Source organism: Cnephaeus nilssonii (assembly GCF_951640355.1).
Source record: "Cnephaeus nilssonii genome assembly, chromosome: 18".
Classification (NCBI taxonomy): domain Eukaryota; kingdom Metazoa; phylum Chordata; class Mammalia; order Chiroptera; family Vespertilionidae; genus Cnephaeus; species Cnephaeus nilssonii.
In genome coordinates this window covers 2,185,172-2,208,929 of record NC_137089.1, presented here as the reverse complement: position 1 = coordinate 2,208,929, position 23,758 = coordinate 2,185,172, and the positions used below count along the sequence as shown (strand labels likewise).

General features: G+C 55.9%; 1 protein-coding gene across 1 annotated transcript in view; it reads right to left on the bottom strand.

The window, feature by feature from the left end:
- Positions 1 to 22,242, bottom strand: part of FAM135B (family with sequence similarity 135 member B) — a gene marked incomplete at both ends in the record, with an annotated part of 50,191 nt that extends 27,949 nt beyond the window's left edge. Inside the window, 4 exons of the mRNA XM_079795910.1 lie at positions 816 to 886; positions 5,487 to 5,626; positions 12,846 to 12,925; positions 22,166 to 22,242. Of these exons, the coding sequence (XP_079652036.1) occupies positions 816 to 886; positions 5,487 to 5,626; positions 12,846 to 12,925; positions 22,166 to 22,242 (368 nt within the window). The remainder of the gene's footprint in view (positions 1 to 815; positions 887 to 5,486; positions 5,627 to 12,845; positions 12,926 to 22,165) is intronic.
- Between the last annotated feature and the right edge of the window lie 1,516 nt (positions 22,243 to 23,758).

The window sequence follows — 23,758 nt, the reverse complement described above, 5'->3', positions numbered from 1 at the left end:
AGGACAGCCAGACTCTGTCCGAGGCTCATCTCAGGGGGGACCCTGCCTGGCCCCCCATCCACACTCGCTTTATTTTCCAACAGATGCCAGCACTGAGCTGCCTCTGTGAGTCTGCATTTTCCACTAGACCCCACCTCTTAAGACCAGGAGATGTGAGAAATTCACCTTCATACCCCAACACCTAGCACAGTCCATGGCAAACTGTAGGAGTTGATCAAATGTTGGCTTATTGAAAGGAGCAAGTGAAAGGATGTATGCACCCCTACGTTCATTGCAGCCCTCATTTCCAATAGCCAAGATATGGAAGCCACTCAAGTCAGTAGACGAGAGGAGTAAAAAGCCGTGGTGCATATATACAGTGGAATATTACTCAGCCATAAGAAAGAGCAAAACCTGCCCAGCCAGCAGGGCTCAGGGGTTGAGTGTTAACCTATGAACCAGGAGGTCATGGTTCCATTCCTGTCAGGGCACATGCCCGGGTTGTGGGCTCCATCCCCAGTGTGGGGCGTGTAGGAGGCAGCTGATCGATGATTCTCTCTCATCACTGATGTTCCCATCTCTCCCTCCCTCTCCCTTCCTCTCTGAAATCACAAAACATATTTTTTAGAAAATTTTTAAAAAATTAAAAAGAGCAAAATCTTACCCTTTGTGACAGCACGTATGGACCTAGGAGGTATTATGCTAAGTGAATAAGTCAGTCAGAGAAAGGCATTTCTAAAGATGTTCTGAGGTTCATGGCCATGAGGCTGCCCCAGGTGGGGAAGGGCTGGGGGAGGGAATTCGGTGCCAGGATTCACAAGTTCAAGGGCACTCACTGCTGCTCACTGTCCGTGAAGTGCAGGTCCACCTTGAGCTGAAAGTCAACTTCACTCAGGGCCTCTTCCACCTGCGGGAGAAACAAAGCTTGAGGGAGTTCTGGGGTCAGGTGTGGGCCAATGACAACTCCGGCCAGTCTCTGTTTCAAAACCCAGAAGAGGAATCTCACCAGGAAGCGATGATATGAGTTCACACTGGTCCATGTATGCGCCACGGAACTCTGGTGGGTGGGACAGGGTGTCTGTGAGCATTGCATGGAAAACGGGAGGGATTTATGCAGTCAAATTTGGGGAAGAATCCCATTGGTCAAAGAAATGCTAGTTAAACCATTTTTTACATTGCAGGACCTCAAGAACCTCGTTCCCCAAACAGATTTGACATGAAATTATTATTATTTTTTATTGATTTCAGAGAGGAAGGGAGAGAGAGAGAAACATCAATGATGAGAGAGAATCTTTGATCGGCTGCCTCCTGCATGCCCCCTACTGGGGATCGTGCCTGCAACCTGGGCATGTGCCCTGACGGGGAATAGAACTGTGACCTCATGGTTCATAGATGGAAGCTCAACCACTGAGCCACGCCGGCTGGGTTGATGTGGAGTCATTTTAAGCAGGAGTACCGTGTCCCAGTCCAGCGCCTGCTGGGGGAGTGGGGAAACCCACCTGGCTAGCGGTGGGTAACATTGGAGGTGTTGTCACCTCTGCCCTCGGGCACCCTCGCCAGGCAGGCACCCTGTCCTGGTGTACAGGGAGACCAACGCTAGGGCAGTGACGTCATTTCCCGAGGCGGCTCAGCATCCGGAGGAAGCCCATCCTTTGCCGTGAGGCCCAGCCCAAGTCACCATTTATGCTTTAAGACGCCTCAGCATTTTATGTCTTAGTCATGGCTGCGCCCCTTCTGAGTTTGCCAAAGCTCTGTTGGCATTAATTCGCACCCGTATCTATCTGTCTTTCCTGCCCGATGCTCACACACATCTAAGGAAGGCACCCGCCCCCTTCTTTTCCCACAGGAAACACTGTCACCCCACCCCCTCAAAGGGAGTTGCTTGCTCAATACCAGACCTCACCACTGGCCCTACTCAGCGGGGATCCCTGTTCACGACTCCCGGGCTGCGCGGAGCCCTGCTCCCCCATAACCACCAACACCCTGTTCTGTCTCCATCTTCGCATTCAAGGCTTCCCATTACATTTGTTTGTTTCGGGTTTATAGCCGGAAGCCTGTGAGCCAAATTCCATCTGAAGACATACTTGGTTTTGTCCTCAGAAAGTTGCAAACATTTCAAATCAGGCAATTGCACTTTTCTATTATAGATTTCAGCTCATGAAAGAAGGAAGGAAGGAAGGAAGGAAGGAAGGAAGGAAGGAAGGAAGGAAGGAAGGAAGGAAGGAACCCCTGATCAGGCCATGCAGCTGGAAGCTCCGCTTGGCTCAGGCTCCCCCAGTCACTGACAGCGCCTCTGCCTGTGGCTGAGCCCCGGCAGCTAACCCCCGCCCATTTCTTGCCCAGCATCCCGTCGTCTGGCATCATTAAGGGACAGTGTCACCTAGATTCCTTCTGGACCTGGCGCAGGAACAGAGCCGCCACAGGAAACATTAATGCATCTTGAGGAATAAATAAAGCTCATCCCCACCCCACCGCTTTTGGGCTTCGTTCCTTTGCCAGAATGTTCTCATCCTGCAGGGACGGCACTGTCTCACCTCTTCGGAAATATATTCCTGGTGAAGCATAACTCAGGCTGAGACATATGGGTGGAATTTATCTTTAGGCCCCTGGTGTTTTAAAATTTGTTGTAAAAAAAAAAGCCTTTAAAAGTTAACATTTTGCTGGATCCAAGGGCTATGAATAACTCCATCTCCTCGCTCTGTTTTGCATAATCAGGAACCTCGCTATGTACACACAGCCCAAGCGTCGCAACCTCCTGCGCAGCCCCAGGAAGCGAGCCTGGCACGGCGAGCCCCCAACCACCTTCTGGGCGTGCATTGGCCCGGGAACGAAGATTCACGGTGCACTCCAGATCCAGGCACGCTGCCGTTCCTCTGGGCTTGGAGGGAGGCCCGGGCCAGGATGAGCGGGGCTGGACTGAGCCCAGCTATGACGTCACCGATGTCTCCAAAATATTTCATTGCAAGGTGTTCCGGATGAAGTCACCGCCTTCTCTCACCATGCATTTCATCGCTGCCTGTTGGCTTCCTGCCCTGCCCTCCAAACACACACACGCTCGCACTTGCACACCCGCACACACATGCACACTCGCACATGCACACAGGATCACACACACACGCACACACATTCACATGCACATGTACTGGTCCTTCCATGGCTCTGCCTTTTCTTGGTTAATGCCATCGCCTCCCTTCAAGGGCCCTTTCCTCCCTCCTTCCCTCCCTTCGGTTCTTTCCTTCCTGCGCCAGGAAGCCCTTTGCGCACAGTGGGTGGTGCAAACACAGCAGCTAGTGCTCTCTGCGGACTCACTCAGTGCAGGCAGGGAGCTCCCCGTCTCCGCACACTATCTTCTCAATGTGGACAAGACTATTGTGCTGAGCGAAAGGAGCCAGTCAGAGAACAACAAACATCTCATGATCTCCCTTACATGTGGAATCTAATGAACAAAATCAACTCACGAGCAAAGCAGGTCCAGAGACACGGATGCATGGCACAGACTGACAGAGGTGTGTGGGGGGGGGAGGGACAGGAAGGGACTAACCGGAGAACTTATATGCGAATATGCACAGCCCCTGGGCACAAACTAAAGCCATGCCACTGCGCCCTTCCGGCAAGATCAGAGGCCTCTGCTGCCTCCCTCCCGTGGCCTTCAGAGCGCGGGACGTCCGGCCCACCGGCCTCTCCAACGCCACCTCCTGCCCGCTTCTCCGCACTCACCGTGCAGGTCACCGTGGCCGTTGCTCTTCCTGGAACCCCACCCTCCTCCTGCCGCGGGGCCTGTCCCCCAGAGCTCTGGGTGCCCAGGCTCCGCCTCAGCACTGGGGTCTCCGCTTGGTGCTGGCTCCCAGGGAGGCCCCCCTCTGTCACCTGTCCTGTGGGGAACCGGTGCTGGCTGAGCTCCGGGCCATCCCCCGGTCCATCATTGGAGGGTTTCTCCTGAGGCAGCAGCGAGCCTTGCCCAGTGGGCCCGCCAGACGCTCGCTCCCACTTTGGGTGGGTCCCATGGAGCTCACAGGATCCATCAAGAGCAAAGGCCTCCTGTTGACACGCTTATAAATGCACGTCACGGCCGGGTGAGCAGAGCACGCGGCCGTGGCAAGGCTCAGGGACCCAGCGTACCTGGTTTATTTACCTGGTTACATTGGGACGTATGGATCAAACATGAAAATATAAGCCCCAAGGCACCAGGATGTTTTCTCCCTCGCCATTTTATCTTTGGCCCGTCAGGGTGTGGTTAACGGGGGGCATAAATCCTTGATGGGAGGGTGGGTTCATGAGCGAAGAATGAGTGGGAACGTTTCACTTCTAGCCACGCAGGGGAATGTGGTCACCACCTGGACCATTCATGGTGGGGACAGAAAACCACGGGATGGGGGCCGGGGCGGGGGGGATGCCAGGTGGCCTCAGGCATAGCACCTGGGACTGTGAGTAGCAGGCGGGCCTCTTGGTCTGCGTTCCCAGCTGGGAGTCACTGCCCGCATTCAAGGAGGCCCAGCAGGAAGTGCTCTGTGGGAACGCGGCCATGGGGACTGAGGGGTCTGGGGTTTCTACTCCGCGTGTTCCTCTGACGTGTGCTAATCTGATGCACAGGGCATCTGCGTAATTGTGTTGTTGTTGTTAATCCTCACCCAAGGATGTTTTTCCATTGATTTTTAGAGAGAGTGGAAGAGAGGGGTAGAGACAGAGAGAGAAACACTGATGTGAGAGGGACACATCGACTGGTTGTCTCCTGCACGCAAGCCTGCAACCGAGGTACATGCCCCTGAACAGACTCGAACCCAGGACCCTTCAGTCCGCGGGCTGATGCTCTATCCACTGAGCCAGTCCGGCCAGGGTGGGACGGGGCATCTGCAACCACGTTTCCGGCAAACAGAACGAGGCTCCCGGGCCTCTGAGCTTTTACTCATGCTGCTCCCCCAGACGCCCTTCCTCTTCCTCTTACCCTGAGGACCGCCTGGCGTGTGCACCCCAAAGCCGGCTCCCCTGAGAACCACCGGCGTCCTCCCCGAGCCCAGCTCCCTGTCCTGGTCACTGTTGCTCACTGGCACACACAGCTAGTGCAGTGGATCATCCATCAGGTGCTGGTTCATGGACCGTTTCCCTGATGAGCTAGCAGTCACTTGAGGGCAGAGGACCTGCGACCTTCGTCGGGGTCGCCCCTCATCCAGAGGCCGGGCCCAGAGCCCTGGACGAAGCAGACGCTCACAGACTCCCACGGGCTCAGCCACAGGCCCAAAGGGCAAAGGAAAGGTGGCTGAGACAGTCCGCACGTCAGTCTCCGGCAACGCCTTGGGCTGGAAAACGAGCGAGTGTAGGAATGAAAGAACGAGCAACTAAGTGAGTAAGAGCAGGGAGGTGGGGAAATCTCGCATCTGTGAGACGCCAGAGCAGACCTACAGCTGCCCGGACCGCTCACCCCTTGGTGGACACAGAAGGCGCCGCCGGGCGGGCACCGCGCCTCCGGGCAGGAACTGCAGCGCGCGGCCGCCGGCGGATCCGTGACTCACCCGTTCACCGTCCAACAGCAGGTGAGCCCGGAAGACGGCCGCGTCGCCAATGGGCACCTCCTCGTTCCTGTAGGAGATCTGGAAGACGCGGCTGTGCACGGCGCTCTCGTGGACGCAGGCTGCGTGCAGGCTGCCGCCCTCTGCAAAACAGGAGGCCGAGGGGCCCGTGAACCCCAGGACCCCGGACCCCAGCCTCCTCGGTGTCTGTCCGGCCCGAGGAGAGCAATGCCCAAACCCCGTTCCCCTTCCTGCCGTGTGGCCTTGGCCAGGCCACGGAACCGGAGCGTAAATGAGGGAGAATCCTGGCCGCTCACTTCTCATAATGGACGTGCGGCTCCCCTGAGAGGAGGGGGAGGAGTGTGTGAACGGTGCAAGTCTCCCCATGAGCAGACCCCCTGGCGAGCCGAAGGTGGTCCCAGGACGGCTCTACACCAGATCGCTTCCTGGGCATTTCTAGGAACAGGGACAGCGGAGCCACCTGGGAGCCAGCTGGCGAGGTTTCCGGGGAGCGGGCGGAAGAGAAAGCCACCTGCAGGAGACGTCCACTGGGTTTTTCCAGGAAACAAGCGGCACGACTTTTCCCGGCACCTGAGTGCTTTCTGAAGGTCGGGCCGGGGCACTCGCTGCGGGGTACAGAGATATGACCTTCTATGACGCCACGGAAGCTGCCCCGCTCCCCGGATTCCCTGTGGCCACCAGCAGGGACACTGCAGGAGAAAGGGGCTCCTGGGGAAGGGCCCTGGAGCCTGGTGACTTTGTGTGGAGTGTGGAAGGCGGGGAGCCCTGTGGGACTGGGACAGACTCCGCCCAGCAAGGAGGTAGGTCTCTACTGTGTGTATCAGGCAAGGACACCTATTTCCAGAAATAAGGGTGCCTCCACAAAAGCTGGGGCCCGGGGATGACTCTGGGGGCTCACACAGGCCCACGGGGTCATGGGTCAGAGGTCAGCTGGGCCACACTGTGACCTGGGCCAGCTCACCAGGTATAGGCTGAGATCTGAAGACAAAGGTGGGTATGTGAGTGTTGCTAAGGGGTTATGACCTGGGGTCCAAGGTGTGGGCCCTCGAGGCCGTGCATACCCCTGGCCCAGCAAAGAATTCGCCCTGGAGGGTACGGTCGCCCCCTCATCTGTGGGGCGTATGACCCCCATGGATGCTGAGACCTGATAGTACCTGGTCCTGCACAGGGTGGGCACCAGCAGGTCTGTAGCTGTCCGTGTGGAAAAAGACAGGCAGGTTGTGATCACGACAATGGCTTTAGTGACTCAAAGAACGTCACCTTGCACCTGCCCACCCACAGCTGCCCACGCCTGTACATTCCGCTGTCTCCCGTGTGCACACACCTGTGCCAATGTTACCTCACCAGCCAGCACAGCGAGTTAAGAATGATGGAGAACCACCAGAACAGTACACTGTAATAAAAGGCATGTGAGTGTGACGGTGGTTGAGCTGGCCCCACGTGACCCGTGTGGAAGCCCCAGTCCAGGGGAGGGCTTACCACAGACCTGGCCCCCCATGGTGCCCAGGCCGGGCAAATATTTACAGAACGCACGACTGACCAAGCTCCCCGCACCCGGCCCGAGGATTTGGCAGAGGCGTTGGATGAGCACAGTGGGAGGGAGCTGGGTCTGGGCCCGGGCAGCCAGCCCACTACGGCTGCCTCTGTTTCCCCTGCGTCCCTGCGGGGACCAGCGCCCTCCCCCCCCCTGCCCCCCCGCCCCGGTCCTGTGCTGCCTGCCTGCACTGAACCCACCTGAGCACAGGGCGGGCTTTCTGCGAAGAGCAGAACCCAGGCTCCATCTTCTCTCCTGAAACCCACTCTGTTCTCAGGCCATCAGGAGACCCACCCTGGGAGGCTAAGGCCCTGCTATGTGACCCAGCGTTCCTGCACCATCTGCCGGGCCATCTGCTGCCCAGAGCCGCGTGCAGCCAGCATCGCACGCAGCGCATCTGATGTTTGTAAGAGCGGCAGCGCCCCTCCCAGCTGTGTTCCCTGTGGTTCCAAGGAGCACAGAGCCGCTCTCCGGCCCACGGAGACCATGGGAGGTAGGGGCCAGCGGGGACCTGCTACAGAAATAGTACGGAGCCGAGAGTCACTGCTGAGCGGGCGAGCCCCGGTGATCGCTCTGCGTCTGTCTCTGCAGGGACGGAAGGTCCCTCCGAGGGCCAGTCCCACTGCCCAGGGCTGAGCCACACCTGACCAGCCAGAGAGATCAGCAGCCTCAGCCCCCAACTCGGCTGCCCCCGCCTCCAGCTATGAATGAGTGGCACTCCCCATTCACTGGGTATTCTCGTTGCACCCTCTCCTCTATGCCTCACCTTCCCCTATGGACTCCTCCACCTGGTCCATTACCTGGGGCAGATCTGCAGTCAAGAAAGGAGGCAGAACCTTCCAAATTGGTTAGCTCAGGAACCAACCAATCAGAGAGCAGCATCCTGTAGGCCACCTGCTAGGCCAGCCTAAGTCCTTGATTCAGGGACTGAAGGGAGTGTGAGGCCCTGGGTCAGGGCCAGGCTAACTGGCCAGTGTTGGGGAGGTTAGGAAAGGTCAGGGCAGTGATTTTTCTCTCTCTCTCTCTTTCCCTCCTCACTCCCTTCCACTCTCTCTAAAAATCAATGGAAAATATATCCTCAGGTGAGGGTTAAAAAATAAAATTATTAAAATCTTAAAAAAAATTATTTCCTTTTGCCTGGCTGGCATAGCTCAGTGGTTGAGCATCAAACTATGAACCAGGAGGTCATGGTTCGATTCCCGGTCAGGGCACATGCCCAGGTTGCGAGCTTGATCCCGTGTAGGGTGTGCAGGAGGCAGCCGATCAATGATACTCTCTCATCATTGGTGTCTCTCTCTCTCTCCCTTCCTCTCTGAAAATCAATAAAAATATATTTTAAATATAATAATTTCCTTACTTTTTGACTATTACAAAAAATCATAAAAAATGTAGAGAAGGCTAGTTGTGCACACTTGATTAAACAAAATTAACAACCAAGCTCCAGCAATGACCCACAACCCCCCCCCCCTCCGTCTCTCTCCTCATTTATAACCTCTCTGAGACGGAAAATAAACCAGACGCTTCCTCCCAGCCCCGGGCCAGGTGCGCTCACTCCCCTGCAGGATCAATAGCCATTCATTAGCGCCAAGGCTGCCGATCGGAAAATATGGGCCAGCCAATAACACCCACCTCAGCCGGCGGGGGAAAAGCACATTTACTTCAGGGAAGAAAAACAAGGACATTCATTTTCAGGACTCGCGACTTCTATTGTGCGTGAAACTTGAACAGTATCCACCTGACCTTCTCCTCTAGGCTAAAGTGACCAAGCCTGGGACGTGTGCTCACGGGCAGCCTTCGGGCAGGAAGGCAGAGGGGCCGGAAATGAGGTCAGGAAGTGAAGTTGCTGTCACTCTCCCTCCATCCGGCCTCTGACTCAGCACAGCGGCCCTAGAGCCCTGAGGGCGAAGGCGGGATACCACTCGGCTGAGCTATAGAGTTTCTCTCCTCATAGGATTTATACGAAAGTAAGAGGGAAAAAAAAGAAACCTTCAAGTAATCATTCTTGTGATGTCATAAATGCTACAAAAATAATAACTGGCCCTAGCTGGTTTGGCTCAGTGGATAGAGTGTCGGCCTGTGGACTGACTGAAGGGTCCCAGGTTCGATTCCTGGTCAGGGCACATGCCTGGGTTGTGGGCTCAATCCCCTGTGTGGGGCATGCAGGAGGCAGCTGATCGATGATTCTCTCTCATCATTGATGTTTCTATCTCTCCTTTCCCTCTCCTTTCCCCTCTGAAATTAATCAATCAGTAAATATATATAAAAGAAAAAGAAAAACCGAAGGAAACGGGAATATGGAGCCCTTAACTTGGGGGGTGGGGTGTCAGCTGCTGGTCTGGAGGTGACAACCACCGTTCTTACGGGTTATTAACATTGACGCTTGGCAGGGGCCGCAGCAGACCCCAGACCAATGAGAAAAGCCAGGCTCAGGCAGGGCTTCCAGAGGGAGCGGCTGCAGCACGCAGCTCTCAGAGCCCCTGGGATGACGGCCACAGAGCAGAGGCACCCCTGCTTCCAGCCAGGCCGGGGGACTTCCTGGAGGAAGTGGCCTGTGAGCAAAGTTCTGGAGGAGGAGGAGGAAGTGGGGGAGGAAAGAGGCACAGGGGAGGGAAGACGGAGGGAGAAACATACAAATGCATGTTCCTGGGAACGCTCACCCACGTGCAACACGGATGGATGTTGGTCGGCAGGAAGGTCATAGGCGATGGGCGCATAGCACATCATGGAAAGATGATAAGAAACAAAATGCTTCCCACGTGGAGGGTAATCGTGGGGAGAGGAACTGAGCGGGGGGGTGGGGTGGGGGGGAGGGTCACGGTGTGGACATCCCAGGCGTGAAGGAGGAAACACGGGGAGAAGCACATCCCGTGGGTGTCGCACAGTGAGGGAAGGCCCTTCACGTCCCGAGGGAAGAGGAAGCGGTCCAGGCCCAGCCAGGCACGTGGGGGGTGGAGACCTGAAAAGTCTTATTTCAAAGACCTCGAAGACAAAGCTCAGAAATTTGCCGGGGACGATGCTTTTAGGCCACATGGCAGCCTGCCTGTACCCCTGGCCCTGTCTCGCTGAGACCTCCCCTTTGAAAAACATCCCATCCCGAATTCCTCCGTTCTGGGGCCGTTCCTCCCTTAGGAAGCTCAGAAGCCTCTACGCTGCCCGCCACTGCTGTTCACTGCGCCCGGAGGTCGCTGGCGGCCTCCCCTTCACACCCATGAGGTCTCCAGGGGGCACCCAGGCTCAGTGCTGCCTTCAGCCTGGGGCTCCGCTGGGGCCTGCATGGATGAGCTCCGCCCAGACCCTCCCTGGAGCCACTCTGGCTCCCCGCCTGGGCCGCGGGTGCCTTTTGTCCTAATTAATCGGAGTGGAGCTCACGTCTGTAAAACGTCCAGGGATCACTTCTCTCAGTATTTCCAGTGCAGGACATTTGCTGAAGGAAATCAATAAAAGCTGGTGGCGATTCTGAGGACGCGGTACACTGAACATTTACAATCATCGCTTTCCTGTTTGTGCTCCCATGCACCCCCACATCGTTTTGGGGTTCTGTTTCTTATTTTAATGCCTCCTCCACTATGTTCACTATTTGCTCTGATATTACTCAAGAATTCGAAAAGGAAAGTTTCAATAAAGAACAAAGGTTTCTGCGAAGGGGACCAGCCTGATCCTGAGGGGGACTTTGGGGTGTGCGACATCTCAGCTCGGGCCCCCCAAGACCAGGAGCTGGGCTCCCATGTTCCTGTGTAACAACCACTGGGTCACAGCGGGAGTTGGGGGTGCAGACAGGGACATGGACAAGCTCCTGTCTTGGGCAAAGTGCTCCCCAGAGCCTGGGGCGATCCTCCCCAGCGGGCCCAGGGGCCCATGACCCACAGCGGCACTGAGGTGGGTGGCCTGGGGGTGGGTGCTGGGTGCAAGCAGGCAGTGAGGAGCAGCTCAGAATTAGTCAGAAGTTAGCAACCAGACAGGCTGGGACTGCCCTGCAGAACCTGCATACATCCCTTCTGCTGGTCCAGGGGACTCAAGGGGCAAAAGGGCTAGGCCTTCGACATGGAAGGAACAGCAAGAACCTGGAAAGCCCAGAGCCTGGGGCCCTCACACCACTGAATTCTGCTTCTCTCTTTTTTAAAATACGTTTTTATTGATTTTTTGAGAGAGAAAGGGACAGGGATAGAGAGACAGAAACATTGATAAGAGAAACATTGATCGGCTGCCTGCTGCATGCCCCCTACTGGGGATGGAGCCCACAGCCTGGGCATGTGCCCAATTAGGGAACCAAACGGGTGACCTCCTGGTTCATGGGTTGATGCTCAACCACTGAGCCACCTGGCCGGGCTGGATTCTGCCTCTCTAGACACCACAGCCAGCTTCGTCTAGTTTCATTTTAGACCTGAGTAGAGCAAAAAAGCCAAGTGAAATCATTCGTCCCAACAAGACCGCTGAGTGAATGAGTGTCAAAGACGCCGCCGATCCCACGTGTTTGGATTCTTTCTGGCTCTGTCAGTCCATCCTCCCTCACTGTCTAATCGTCTATACTTTTCTTTCTTTCAACTCGGAAATGCATGCAGGTAGCAGAACATCTGTCTGGATGATCACAGGCCAGGGGGGCTGCCCAAGCGCCCTCCCACGGCTGAACACACAGAGGGGGTGCAGGGGGCCCGCGCTGGCATCAGACATGTGGGTGGACACATCTCAGAGGCTCGCTCCTCCGCCGAGATCTCAGCAGGAAGCAGCACGTGAGTGCCTGGCCGAGCCACCCGCCCCCCCTAAATCCCCCGCAACTCAAACCCTCAAGAATCCATCACTGTTTTAAGCCATTAAGGTTTGGAGTCCCTTAGAATGCAGCAATATCCAACTGGAAATAGTCTAACTGGAAAACTCACTCTGAGGAAGAAATCCGAAATGCTCTCCGCTCCTCCCCAGGGTGACCTGTGGTTACTGCTGGCCTCTGGGCGCCCTCTGTGCTAAATATTATGCTCGTGTACGATGCGAGGGCACACCAAATGCTCCGTGATTACCCCGTGTCAACGAGACCAAGAAAGAAAATGCTTTTCTCTGCCAATTGCATGCCATTTTTCTTTTCTTTGTCTCTGCATGGCCCCATCCTAGTCTTATTTTTTCCAAGCCACTCGCTGGGCTCTGCCAGCTGTGGGGGCCCTGCAGTCTGGTCCTCGTGGCGGAGGGGGGGGGATGTCCGCTCCCAGAGGCGGCTCAGCCAGAGAGGAAACCCAGCTCTCGCTCTGCAGTCACAGGAGAATCGGAGGCCTGGTCCACCTGGGGGTGGCTGCCCTCAGGTCAGCGGGCCTCAGTCCCACCTGACTTCCAGGCATCACCCCTGGGACTGAGTCCTGTCGGGGAACACAAGACCCGCCAGCCTTGAAGCCCTGACCACAGGACCACTCACAGGTCAGGCAGATGGGCCCTGACCTTGGGCAAGCCCCTGCCCTGGCCCTGTCCAGGTGTCCCCTCTGTGAGATGCCCTCTGCACATGGCATCTCTGGGAGATGTACAGCACCCTTTCACGGACCAGCCCTGACAAGGGCCCTGCAGAGGGCGTGTTCCGACCCTCATTTTCAGGCGAGGGAGGGCAGCTCAGAGCTGCCAGTGTCCGAGGCCACACAGCCAGTTCATGCCATGGAGGGGCTCACACCCCTCCTCTCAGTCAAGATCACCCACCTCCTTCTGGCAGAAACGCGATGGGAGGGGGCACAGCACAGGCAACAGTGACGGGGAGCTGCAGGCCCAGGGCACACAGTGCCCGCAGTGATCCGCGAAGGCCTGCCAGTGGGATGAGCCCCCCTCCACCCCCTGCTCACCTGTCTGCCCAACGACGGAGGCGCTCAGTCTGTGGGGGATCCTTGAGGACACCTTCAAGGCCATGCGGATCTGGTAATACCTAAGAAAGAGCAGAGGTCACACTCCTTATTGCTGGCTTCTTCTAGAAACACCCAGACTCAATCCTAAGGGCCCTTGGGAACCAGGAATGTGTCCAGACATGCAGGGTCATCCGACACCAGGGAGGCTCGCTCTGTAGCATGAACAGTGGGAGAGGGATGGGGCGGGACAACTGGAGACAGGAAGCTGAGTTCACCTGAGAATTAAAAACTTGTCGTCTGGCCCTGGCCAGTTTGGCTCAGTGGACAGAGCGTCGGCCTGTGACTGAAGGGTCTTGAGTGTGATTCCGGCCAAGGGCACATACCTTGGATGCAGGTTCCCCGACCCTGGTCCGGGCGCATGCAGGAGGCAATCAATTGATGTGTCTCTCTCACATTGAGGTTTCTCTCCGTCTCTCCCTCTCCCTTCCACTCTCTCTAAAAATCGATGGAAAAATATCCTCCCGTGAGGATTAACAACAAAAAAACAACCTGTTTTCTAAAAAGCACTCCATTAAGAGGATGAGAAAGCAAACCATGGGGCGAGAGAAAACATGTGCAAACCTCATGCCCACGACCCTCCTTATCTAAGGATTCCATATTGCACATTTCCTTGCTGGCTTCATTCAGGTATGAGCTGTAGTGTGACTGGCCATGAATTCAAGTAGACATGATGCCGAGATCCAGCTAAACAGAAACACACCTCAAGCACGGTGAGTACTGATCAGTGGGCAAAAGTGTTGACCCAGAGGCGCCCAGGAACCTGACCCTGCAGGTCCCCTGGGAGCAACGGCTCATTGTCAGAGACAGTGACACCATCGTGACATCCCAGGGAAGCGCTGTCACTCACAGCTGTGGACACCGTCATCCGTGGAGGGAGACGGGCAGAGGGGCGGGGCCCGCCGTCTGTCGGGGCAGGTGCTTCTCAGCCGTAGCCATGACATTATATTTTACTTTATTTTAAATACGTTTTTATTGATTTCAGAAAGGAAGGGAGAGGGAGAGTTAGAAACATCAATGATGAGAGAGAATCATGGATCGGCTGCCTCCTGCACACCCCCTACTGGGGTTTGAGCCCACAACCCAGGCATGTGCCCTGACCAGGAATTGAACCGTGACCTCCTGGTTGATAAGGAACCACTTATCGATAGCAGGGAGGCTGGCAAAAGGCACCCGGCACTCTCACTCCAGAGATGAGTCTTGTTGCCACACCTTCCAGGAGTCCCATTAGGTGACAGATATCAAAACCCTCTTCCAACCAATTCCCAATCACTTCTGAATTCTCACTCCTTACAAACACTGGAGGCCAAGGAGCCTTCCTCAGGGAGTGACTCATCATTTGGAACTTCAGATGCGTCTACAGAAATATGTTCAAAGAAATATGTTCAAAAACCCATAGAAATGCTACCTTTTCCTTCCTTTGTATCCCTTACAGCTCTTACAACCACACGAAGGAGAGAAAAGAAAAAAAAATCTAACAAACAGGCGCTCTCAGTTGATTCTGGAAATCTCCATCATGACAGCTGCTGGAGGAGACAGCCGTGCCCTGTTCATCTCTGTTTCCAGCAACTAACACGGAGCTGGCGCATGGCTGGCACTCACCCCGTGCCAGAGGAGTGAATGAATGAATGAATGAATGAACGAACATGTCCCAGGAACAGAGGCTCCCTCAACAAACCCCAGGTTATGCCATCCAACCCCCACATGGCCACCCTGTGAGCGCCTGAGAATCCACATGCAATTCTCATAAAGCCAACAGAACCAGGAATGCGTCCTCTGTGGGAACAGAGCTCTGTGACATTTAGTCGTAATCACTTGCCCATCCAGTCTATTATGAAACAGCCAGTCTGATCCAGGGACACCAGACAGGACCTAAGACACAAATTACTGTTTGTGAAAAGGTCAAAACTGAGACTCCGAAGTCCGAGAGCCGGGTCTCAGAGCCAAGTCGGCAAACTTAACAGCGTTCCTTCGCTGAGCCCCTTTCTCCACGGGTGACAATACCTGTGTCAGCTCACAGAATTGTCAGGACAGGCAGATGGGCCGACGGGACAGTGCCCGGCAGCCATTGGCGTGATGCTCAACCCCCATATGTCATTAGAGATAAAATATCGTTATTATTTCCTAAGATCTGTGGGACCCAGACATCGCCCCCCATCCATGATCCCCATCTTCCCTCCGGCCTCCCAGGCGGGGAAGCTGGGACAGGCGAGGGTCTGGGTGGGCGAGATGCCTACAGCACATCGTACCTGACCATACAGAATGGCAGACACAACACTAAGGCTCTCTACCGTCTAGAACAGCGGTCGCCAACCTGTCGGTCCTCACAGACCACCGGTGGTCTGTGGGCCACCAGTTGGCGACCGCTGCTCTCTGGTGTGGGGGCGCCCCCTGGTGGGAAAAGTTCTCTTTCTTTGAGTCTCCTGAGGCAATACTGCACAGTGGTCAAGGGTGTGGACTGCCACTGGCCATGTGACCAGCTCCCGGTGGAAGAGCAGCTGATCCTGGGTGAAACTCGCTGGCCTCGTAGGGAGCCGGGGACGTCCTGCCAAGTAAGGGAGGCCTTGGTGTTCAAAACGAATCAGAAAAAGCAGACCCAGGAAGTGGCCGCTATATCTTTACTATACACTCATCTACTGATCCGGCTGTTCTGACAGTATCCAGCCACCAGGACAAGACCACACGGCATTTTGTGAAATTACTGGCCTTGATAGCAAATAATAAAACACTTGGTCGTGTCTCACTCGGCTGCCATTGTTCGCATTACCTGGTGGTTCCGGCCCAATGAGGCAGCCCAGCTGGGCTTTCTGATCCGCGTGGGCGGCCAGGTGGCCACGCTGCTCTCGGGAAAGGTGCGGCTGCCCGTCTCCTGTCACCCAGAGAAGCTCCGTTTGCTGATGAAAGGAAGGCTCCTTCTGAGAGCCGATACCCAGCGGGACTCGACCCAAGCACCTGGCACCGCTGTGTCCACAGGTGGCAGCGCGTCCCCTTTGATTTGAGGGAACGTTGACTTTCCTCGCCTGCGTGTCGCCTGATTAGATGAGCCGCGTGCAGGCTGCTCTCCTGCTTCTGCACAGCTTGCGAGGACACGGGCAATTGGGAACCTCAGACCGGAAAAGCGACAGGGGTCTCGGCAGAGAGAACATTTCTAATTAGCAAGACCGACCCGGCCGCCGGCCCAGCGGTCAGCGCAGGAAGGCTGGGGAAGCAAACCCGACCCCGGGTCTTCACGCAGAGGGACGGAGGCAGGGAGTGAGGACGGGCAGCACCCCGCTGCGGCGGTCACCCCCACAGGCCCGGGGGAGGGCACCCGATGGGCCACATACGGGAGGCGTGTGGCCTGGAGCAAACATTTAGCTCTGAGCACAGGTTTTCTCATCTGGAAAATCAACCATTGATTGACTGGATCTGACGGACAGATGGGCTATGGCACCTGGACGCCCTGTTGCAGGGCCTGAGATCGTGTGAGCACCAGGTCCTTTTAAAGCTCTCTTTGTGCCCTGGCCGGTGGCTAAGTGGTTAGGACATTGCACCAAAGGGTTGTGGGTTAGATTCGCAGTCAAGGGCATCTACTTGGGTTGCGTGTTCGCTGCCTGCCCCCGGTTGGGGCAGGTGCAGGAGGCAACCAGTCAATGTGTCTTTCTCACATCCATGTTTCTCTCTCTCTCTCTCCTCCTCTCTCCTTCCCTCTCTTCTTTCCACTCTCTCTGAAAAGCAATGGGAAGAAGATCCTCAAGTGAGGATTAACAAAACCAAAACTCGTTGTGCTTTTTATCAGCGTGGTGGCTCACCCAGGTGTTGCTGATGGGAGGCAGTGGGCACAGAAAGGGCGGGGAAGACCCCACGGTCCCTGCCAGGACACCAGACGGCGACTTTGGACTCGTCCAGTCCACTGTACCGATACACTGGGATGCACGTAATTCTTGGATATGTATTGATATTAAGTGATGAGAAAACACCTTCTACCAACAGATGGATGAGTTATCTTACTGTTACTTTCAGGTACTTCATCATCATTAACAATACCAATGGCAACATCGAGTAAGAATAAAGGAGGTCACCAGTTCTTACAAGCTGACCTTGAATCCTGCCAGGCGACTTCCTTTCCAAGACCCACACCTGGGCCCCTCCCACTTCGCCAAGAACGGAGGGGTTGCCACAGGCGCTTCCCATTGCCGCATGATTGGACAAGGGTGTTAGTCCACACCGAGCTCGAGAAGGACCTGCCCAACTCGAACTTCTTGGCCGCAGTGACCAGTGCTGGTGCCGAGGCAGGCTGGGCACGAATGCCCCACTCGGCTCCAGTCTGGGGCTCCGAATCCCCCTCCAGGTGTCAAGTCTAGGACACCTGGCAGTGCGTGACACACCTGGACACTCTCAGCAAACGAAGCCTCAACTCTGGTCCCACCAGAGACGTTGGAGAGGACTCAGGGCACCGTCTGGCTTCTGTGGTGTGAGGGGACCAGACGTGGGCAAGGGCAGCGCCGGGGATCGGAGAGGGAAGGTCCCTGTGCCAATCCAGGCTGGCACGGTGGTGGCTCACACCAGGGCCAGGGCGTTAGCAGGGTGAGGCACGTCATAGGCGGGATGCTTTGCCAGGATTTCCGGCTGACTGGGATATGAGGTGTGAGACAGAGAGAAGTCAAGAGTCACCCTAAATCAGTGATGGGGAACCTTTTGAGCTTGGTGTGTCAAACTTCGCCAAAAAACTGAGCATAACTCGGGTAGTGGGTCACTTTGAGGAAAAAACATTATTTCGCAAATGTTTCATCCTCGGCTGAGGCGGCCGCGTGTCATCAGAAATGGCTACGCGTGTCAGTGCTGACACGCGTGTCATAGGTTCGCCATCACTGCCCTAAATGCTGTCCTCGACAACCGGATGGAGTTGCCACGAACCGAGATGGGTTGTTGACAGAGAGCTTTGGGAGGGGAGCAGAGAGATGGTCAGTGTGGATATACCGAGTTTAGGTGAGGCCTTTTAGATAGCAAGATGGCCACGTGCAGTCGAATGCCTACCGGGCAAGTCCCAAAGTCTGGAGGAGGCTGAGCTGATTACACAATCAGGACGCCAGTGGCACGGAGACGGTATTACCCCGGAACCAGGAGGCCAGGAAGTGAGTGCAGACAGAGGAGCGCTGCCAAGTTGGTTGGCTGCAGCCTGAGAAGCTGAATGGGCTGCATGTTAGTCAAAGGCAGGGTCACTCTGCCTTCACTATCCGGAACCACGCCCGCTGCCAGCTGCAGTGCACGCCTCGTGCTCAGTAAACAGCACAGCCAGAGGACAGGCTCCTCCGGGACCGGGGCTCCATCCATCTCCTCTCCCTCCGCTCCCCCTCTCGCTGCTGCTAAGCACTCGAGATTAAAGACTGATCTCAGCTGGGGCTGCGAGAGGCCGGGAGGAATCCCATCTTGGCCTCAGGCCTATGCCTATCCTCAGTGCTCAATCTGCTTTCTCAGCACCCCGCGTGAAAACAACATGGGCTCTCTTTCCCGGCTATAAACCCAGCACACCACCTCGTCACACCGCTCCTCACGGCTCCACGGGAGAGGGAAACCGGCGGGGGACCTGAGCTTTCCACAGACCCCGCCAACGACGAGTCTGTGGGACTGAACCGCAGCGAGGAAGCTGTCACACAGCGGAGCAAACAGACTGTGAATGCGCCCACCACACGGACACTCCCACCCACGGTGAGCAGGTGAGGCGATGGGTGCGAGAAGCAACCTTAGCATCTCCTTTCACAATACAGATTCTATCAGATCATCACGCTACGCACCTTAAACTCCCGCAGTCACATGTCACTTAACTCTCATAAAGCTCGAAAGTAAAACAGGAGCAGAAAGCAGAACTCCCCCATGAGGCCACGAGCGCGAGCATGTGTCCATGAGGTCCGGGTCATGGTGATGAGTAAAGCACCTGCTTCAATCCAGGAAGGAACAGCCTCCAGGCCGCCCGCCCGGCTCTCACCAGCCAGGCTGTGTGGCTCAGAGTCCCAGAGGTGACCGGAGGACAGACAGGCTGTCGCGGGCTCAGGACACCTGGGCAGCAGTGCAAATCCCAGACCCCGATATTTCCCTATGACTTCTTTTTTTTTAATATTTTTAAAATTTACTTCAGAGAGGAAGGGAGAGGAAGAGAGACAGAGAAATATTAATGATGAGAATCACTGATCGGCTGCCTCCTGCACGCCCCCTACTGGGGATCGAGCCCACAACCCGGGCATGTGCCCTGACCTAGAATCGAATCATGACCTCCTGGTTCATAGGTCAACACTCAACCCCTGAGCCACGCTGGCCAGGTGACCTCGTGACTTCTAAGAAGGCCCCTGCACAGCAAGTGAAGAGGCTGAGACCTGAGGAGGGGAGTCACTTGCCCCGGGCGCCTGGCCAGTGACAGAAACGGAATCCGAACCAAGAACTCGGTCCCTTCGGGGACAGATCTATGGGCTGCCCCCATGCAGGCCGTTCAGTGTCCTCGGGAGGCCCGAGGGAGGGCCACTGGGAGTGTGAGCTGGAGGGGCCCACACCACCCGCATTCGCTCTGCATGGACTCGACAGGGAGGTAATTGGGGCTGTGGGCGGTTCTGGGCTCAGCGGAGGCACTTCATCTCCGTAGGAACAGAGTCAGCCCCTGAGGCTCCTGTCCATGCAGACCTGCTGAGTCACCCACAGCCCGGATTCAGAGGGTCAAAGGCCTAACGCAGCAGTGGGCTCACCGAGTCCCAGACTCCACAGGAACCAAAAGGAAAAAAATGGGCAGGGTCACTGTGAACAGGAATGTGGATTCTTCAGCCCAGGGGTCGGCACACTCATTAGTCCGCAGAGCCAAATATCAACAGGACGACTGAAATTCCTTTTGAGAGCCACATTTTTTAAACTTAAACTTCTTCTAACGCCACTTCTTCAAAATAGACTCGCCCAGGCCGTGGTATTTTGTGGAAGAGCCACACTCAAGGGGCCAAAGAGCCGCACGTGGCTCGCGAGCCGCAGTTTGCCGACCATAGCTCTAGAATATCATCCCGAGTGCCCATCTCCAGAGGCACCGGGTGACCAACCCCTGCTCGCTGGCAGAGGCAGGATGGTAATGCCGTGCCACGGGGAGGGAAGAGCATCTTTTTATGAAAAGGGAATGGATTATGGAATCTGAGAGGAAGAAAGCCTCTCAGAAATCACTGAGCCGACCTCTACCCCTCGTGCCGGATGGAAAGGCAGGTGGTGACAGTCCTGTCACACTGATTTCAGGAAAAATAAAGAGAGGGAACGGCTTGGTTTGCACCAGTGGAAGTCATGTGACTGAAATCGAGCGTTAGACCCATGGCTGCCGGTGTGAAAGTGCTGCCCGCTGGCTATCCATGTGGGGGAGGGGCACTGTCTTTGCAAACAGGTCCCCGTCAAGGCCCTGGCGCTGCTGACCTTTAGGGCCACCTGCTCGCTGACCTCCCCATCCGCCCTTCTGCAAGCTGACCACTCGGCATGGCCCTCAACCACGTCTGACCCCACCCCCTCCCACAAGTGGGGTGGGCACAAAGGATCAGCAGACTTGACTAGAAGAAGTGGAAGAATAAAAAGATCATTTCTGACAGAAGCAGACGAATCAATTAATTGATCTCTGGCGAGCCAAGGTAATCGTATTTCAGAGTCTATTAAGGCCGGTCGGGCTGCTTAGCTAATGTCACAGGGAGCTGGCTGTCCCTGACATGAGGCCGCGATGGCAAACGTCAGGGCACAAACACGGATGGCAGCTTCTTCCGGGAACCACCTGACCTAAACTCACCCTCTCCCCTCTGGTGGAGAAAGGCGGGGGAGTTGCTTCAACGAGGGTTCGATCCTCACGTTTCTATGAGCATCTGACCTTTCACGTCAGATCTGATCACACCGACCGGAGGGCCTCTGCACAGTGCCCTGCGGACAGGGCTGAGTTTACCCACAAACCCATGGAACTCCGCTGAGCGGACAGTCCTCTCCGTGACACCGGAGAGGCAGAAGACGGACTGAACCTCGGCTGAAAACTTCACTCAGAAGGGAAATCGGTTCCAGGGAGAGCCTCGTCGGGATTAAGATCGAAGATGAAATTGGAATTCATTTCCAAGGACAGATCTTAGTTCCCATTCAGCTACCAATACCAGCAATGAAGGCTCACAGTGCCATAAGCAGGCTAAATGAGTTATGAACGTGTTGTGTGTGATGCTGGCTTTAATTGAGCCTAATGCAATACTAGATTTCAGTGCTGAGCCTGGCTACATGAGATGCCCCCCCCCCCCAACCCCTGTAGGTCTGGGAAGAACAGTACCCAGGCTGGCTAAGTCCTATTTCTGTCCTTTTCTTTCGGCCTCCTTTGCCAACAGCACCGGGGTCTCCTGGTATTTTGGACGAGTCGCCTTGAACGTCCTGCTACGTGACGATCTCATACACGCCCTAGGCAGCTCCATCCGCCTGCGCCCAGAATCCTGAGCTCCAGCCAAAGCTGGTATCTTCAGCCTCCAAGGTTTAGAGTCACTTGTTACGCAGCAACAACAAACCGACAGGCGCCTACCGCTCTGCTGTGTTAATGTGCGCACCGCACCTCACATGCTCCGTTTCTGTGAACGAGCGTTTCCTGGCCTGTGTCACGGGGAAGGAATGCAGGCACATGAGGACACAGACGGGTCTGCGTTTAGATGCTGCCCCTAACCACTCCGCGTCCTTGCTGTTATATGCAATGACCTTGAGAGGCATAAGTCTACGATGAAGATGTATTGAGATCTTGCATGGAAAATGCCAAATTCAGAGTATGCCCTCAAACACTGAGAGCAACTGTATTTTAAGTATGTCTTTAAGGAGGATGCTGTAAATTCTCCACTTTTGAGAGAGCTAGGCACAGGTTTTATGACGCGTCGTTTGAAAAGGCACCCTATGAGCACTGAGCCCACAAACACCTTTTTATCAGAACTGCACACGCTTCATTTCCAATGAGTTCACTTTCCTTTAACACGGACTGGCAGGTTCAGTGGACAGATCGACTACGGAGAGAGGGGGTGGGAGAAAGCGCAGGAGGCGGAGAGAAAGTAGCATTGTCTAGTCTCTCAGTATGCGGTTTATTGTGAAGGACACTAAGGGTTTGGGTTTTCTACTTGGCAGGGAAAATGATGAAAATCCTTTCTCCATTAATCCAGACTGTCCTGGAACCTGTCCTCCCTACCCCACACCCCCCACCCTGCCAGGAGAAAGAAACGCCCCCCCCCCCACACACACACACACACACACACACCAGGCAGAGAATCACTCACCCTCTGTGGAACAGGTCCACATTATAGAACTTATGGAGCTCCACAGAAAACTCAACCGTTCCTTGTACTTCAGACATGATCTTCTTGGTTCATCACCTGAAAGGCAAGAGAGAAACGTACAGCGTGAGGTCCCCTCCGCCACACCCAGAGCCGAGCTTCCGGACAGGAAACGTGCGGCGCTCGTGGGGGTGGGTGAGCGTGTCCCACGAACGGGGCCGCGGCGGGTCCGTCATCGCTCACCACTCCTTTTCCAGGGAAGGACGGCAAGACGGAGTGGCCTGCCTCCTGTCACACAGCTCACCCCTGGGAGGGCCAGGACTGGCGCCCAGACACCCTAATTCTAAAGCGGGACCCAACGCATGAGGCCTCTCTTCCTCCTTGTGGCGTTCCTAGGGTGCTGGAGGCCTGGACTCCACGTCCGTTAACAATCAGGAGTTACGTGTGCTTTTCCTTGCAACATTTCTAAAACATTCAATCCGTTCTTTACGCTTTCTAACATGTTTTAGGACATTTCCCGTTGCCTCCAAGGAAAGTTGTTAAAAACATTAAGGACTATTTTGGAGAAGCACCACGATCCCAACCCTTCCCGAGATACTCTTGGCATCCAGTCCTCTGACAAACATGTTTTCCTTCAAAATGTTGTTTTTCTCTTAAAACACCAGCCTTCCAAGTGTGCGGCCTTCAAAAGATGAAATGAAAACCAGGGTGTTGGTCCTCACACGCATCAGCACTCACTTTAGGAAGAGGGCGCGGAGCTACCGTGCTCAAAAGATGACACAGCGAAGGGTTACCACAGGGTGAGTGGGGGGTCCAGGGAGGGGCCTTCTCAGGTTGTGGGACAGAAAGGGAAGAACCAGGCAGGCTGCTGGGCATCACCAGCAGGTTCTCACCTGGCCCCAGGGCACCAGCCAATCAGAATGCACTGCCTTCGCCAGGCGAGAGAAGCCGCCCACCCAGCAGAGCCCCCCAGAGAGCCCCCGCCTCCCCTGCCCCCGCACACACCCACCTGGACGGCCCACCTGTCCCCTCCTCAGCGGCGTCCCCAGGCTCACAGGTGAAGGCAGCTTCCTCAACAAGCCCTTCCTCATTGGTGCTGCAGCAGCCCCTGCACAAGGCCCCCCACGGGTGCACCCCAACAGCCCTGACCACACCCCGTCCTGGAAGCAGGTCAGGAGGCCAGGTCCTGAAAGGAGGAACAGCGCTGGGCTGGACAAAAGCCTGGCCGCGGCGCCTGCAATCACACCCGGGGGATGAGCAGGAGGAAGGATGGAGCACAGACAGCGCAGAGCAAGGCCCGCGGGAGTGAGTGAGTGCTCCTCCTCTCTCCCAGCAAATGCAAAGCCGCCGCAGCTCTGGGCCTGCCCCGTTTGGGCTGTGAGACTGAAATACCCACGCGGTCCCCAGTTCCATGCCAGCCGGCTCCTCTGTCCTCTGCGTGCGGAGGGAAGCTGGTGAAGGCGGCGCCATCCATCACGCCTGCACGGGATCCCGCAGGGGCCGCGGGAGCTGCTGGGCCGCAAGTGGGAAGGCTCTATTTATCCTCTCCAAGCCAAACCCAGGCCTAAACAGGAGAGGAGGTGAGAGGAAGCCGCC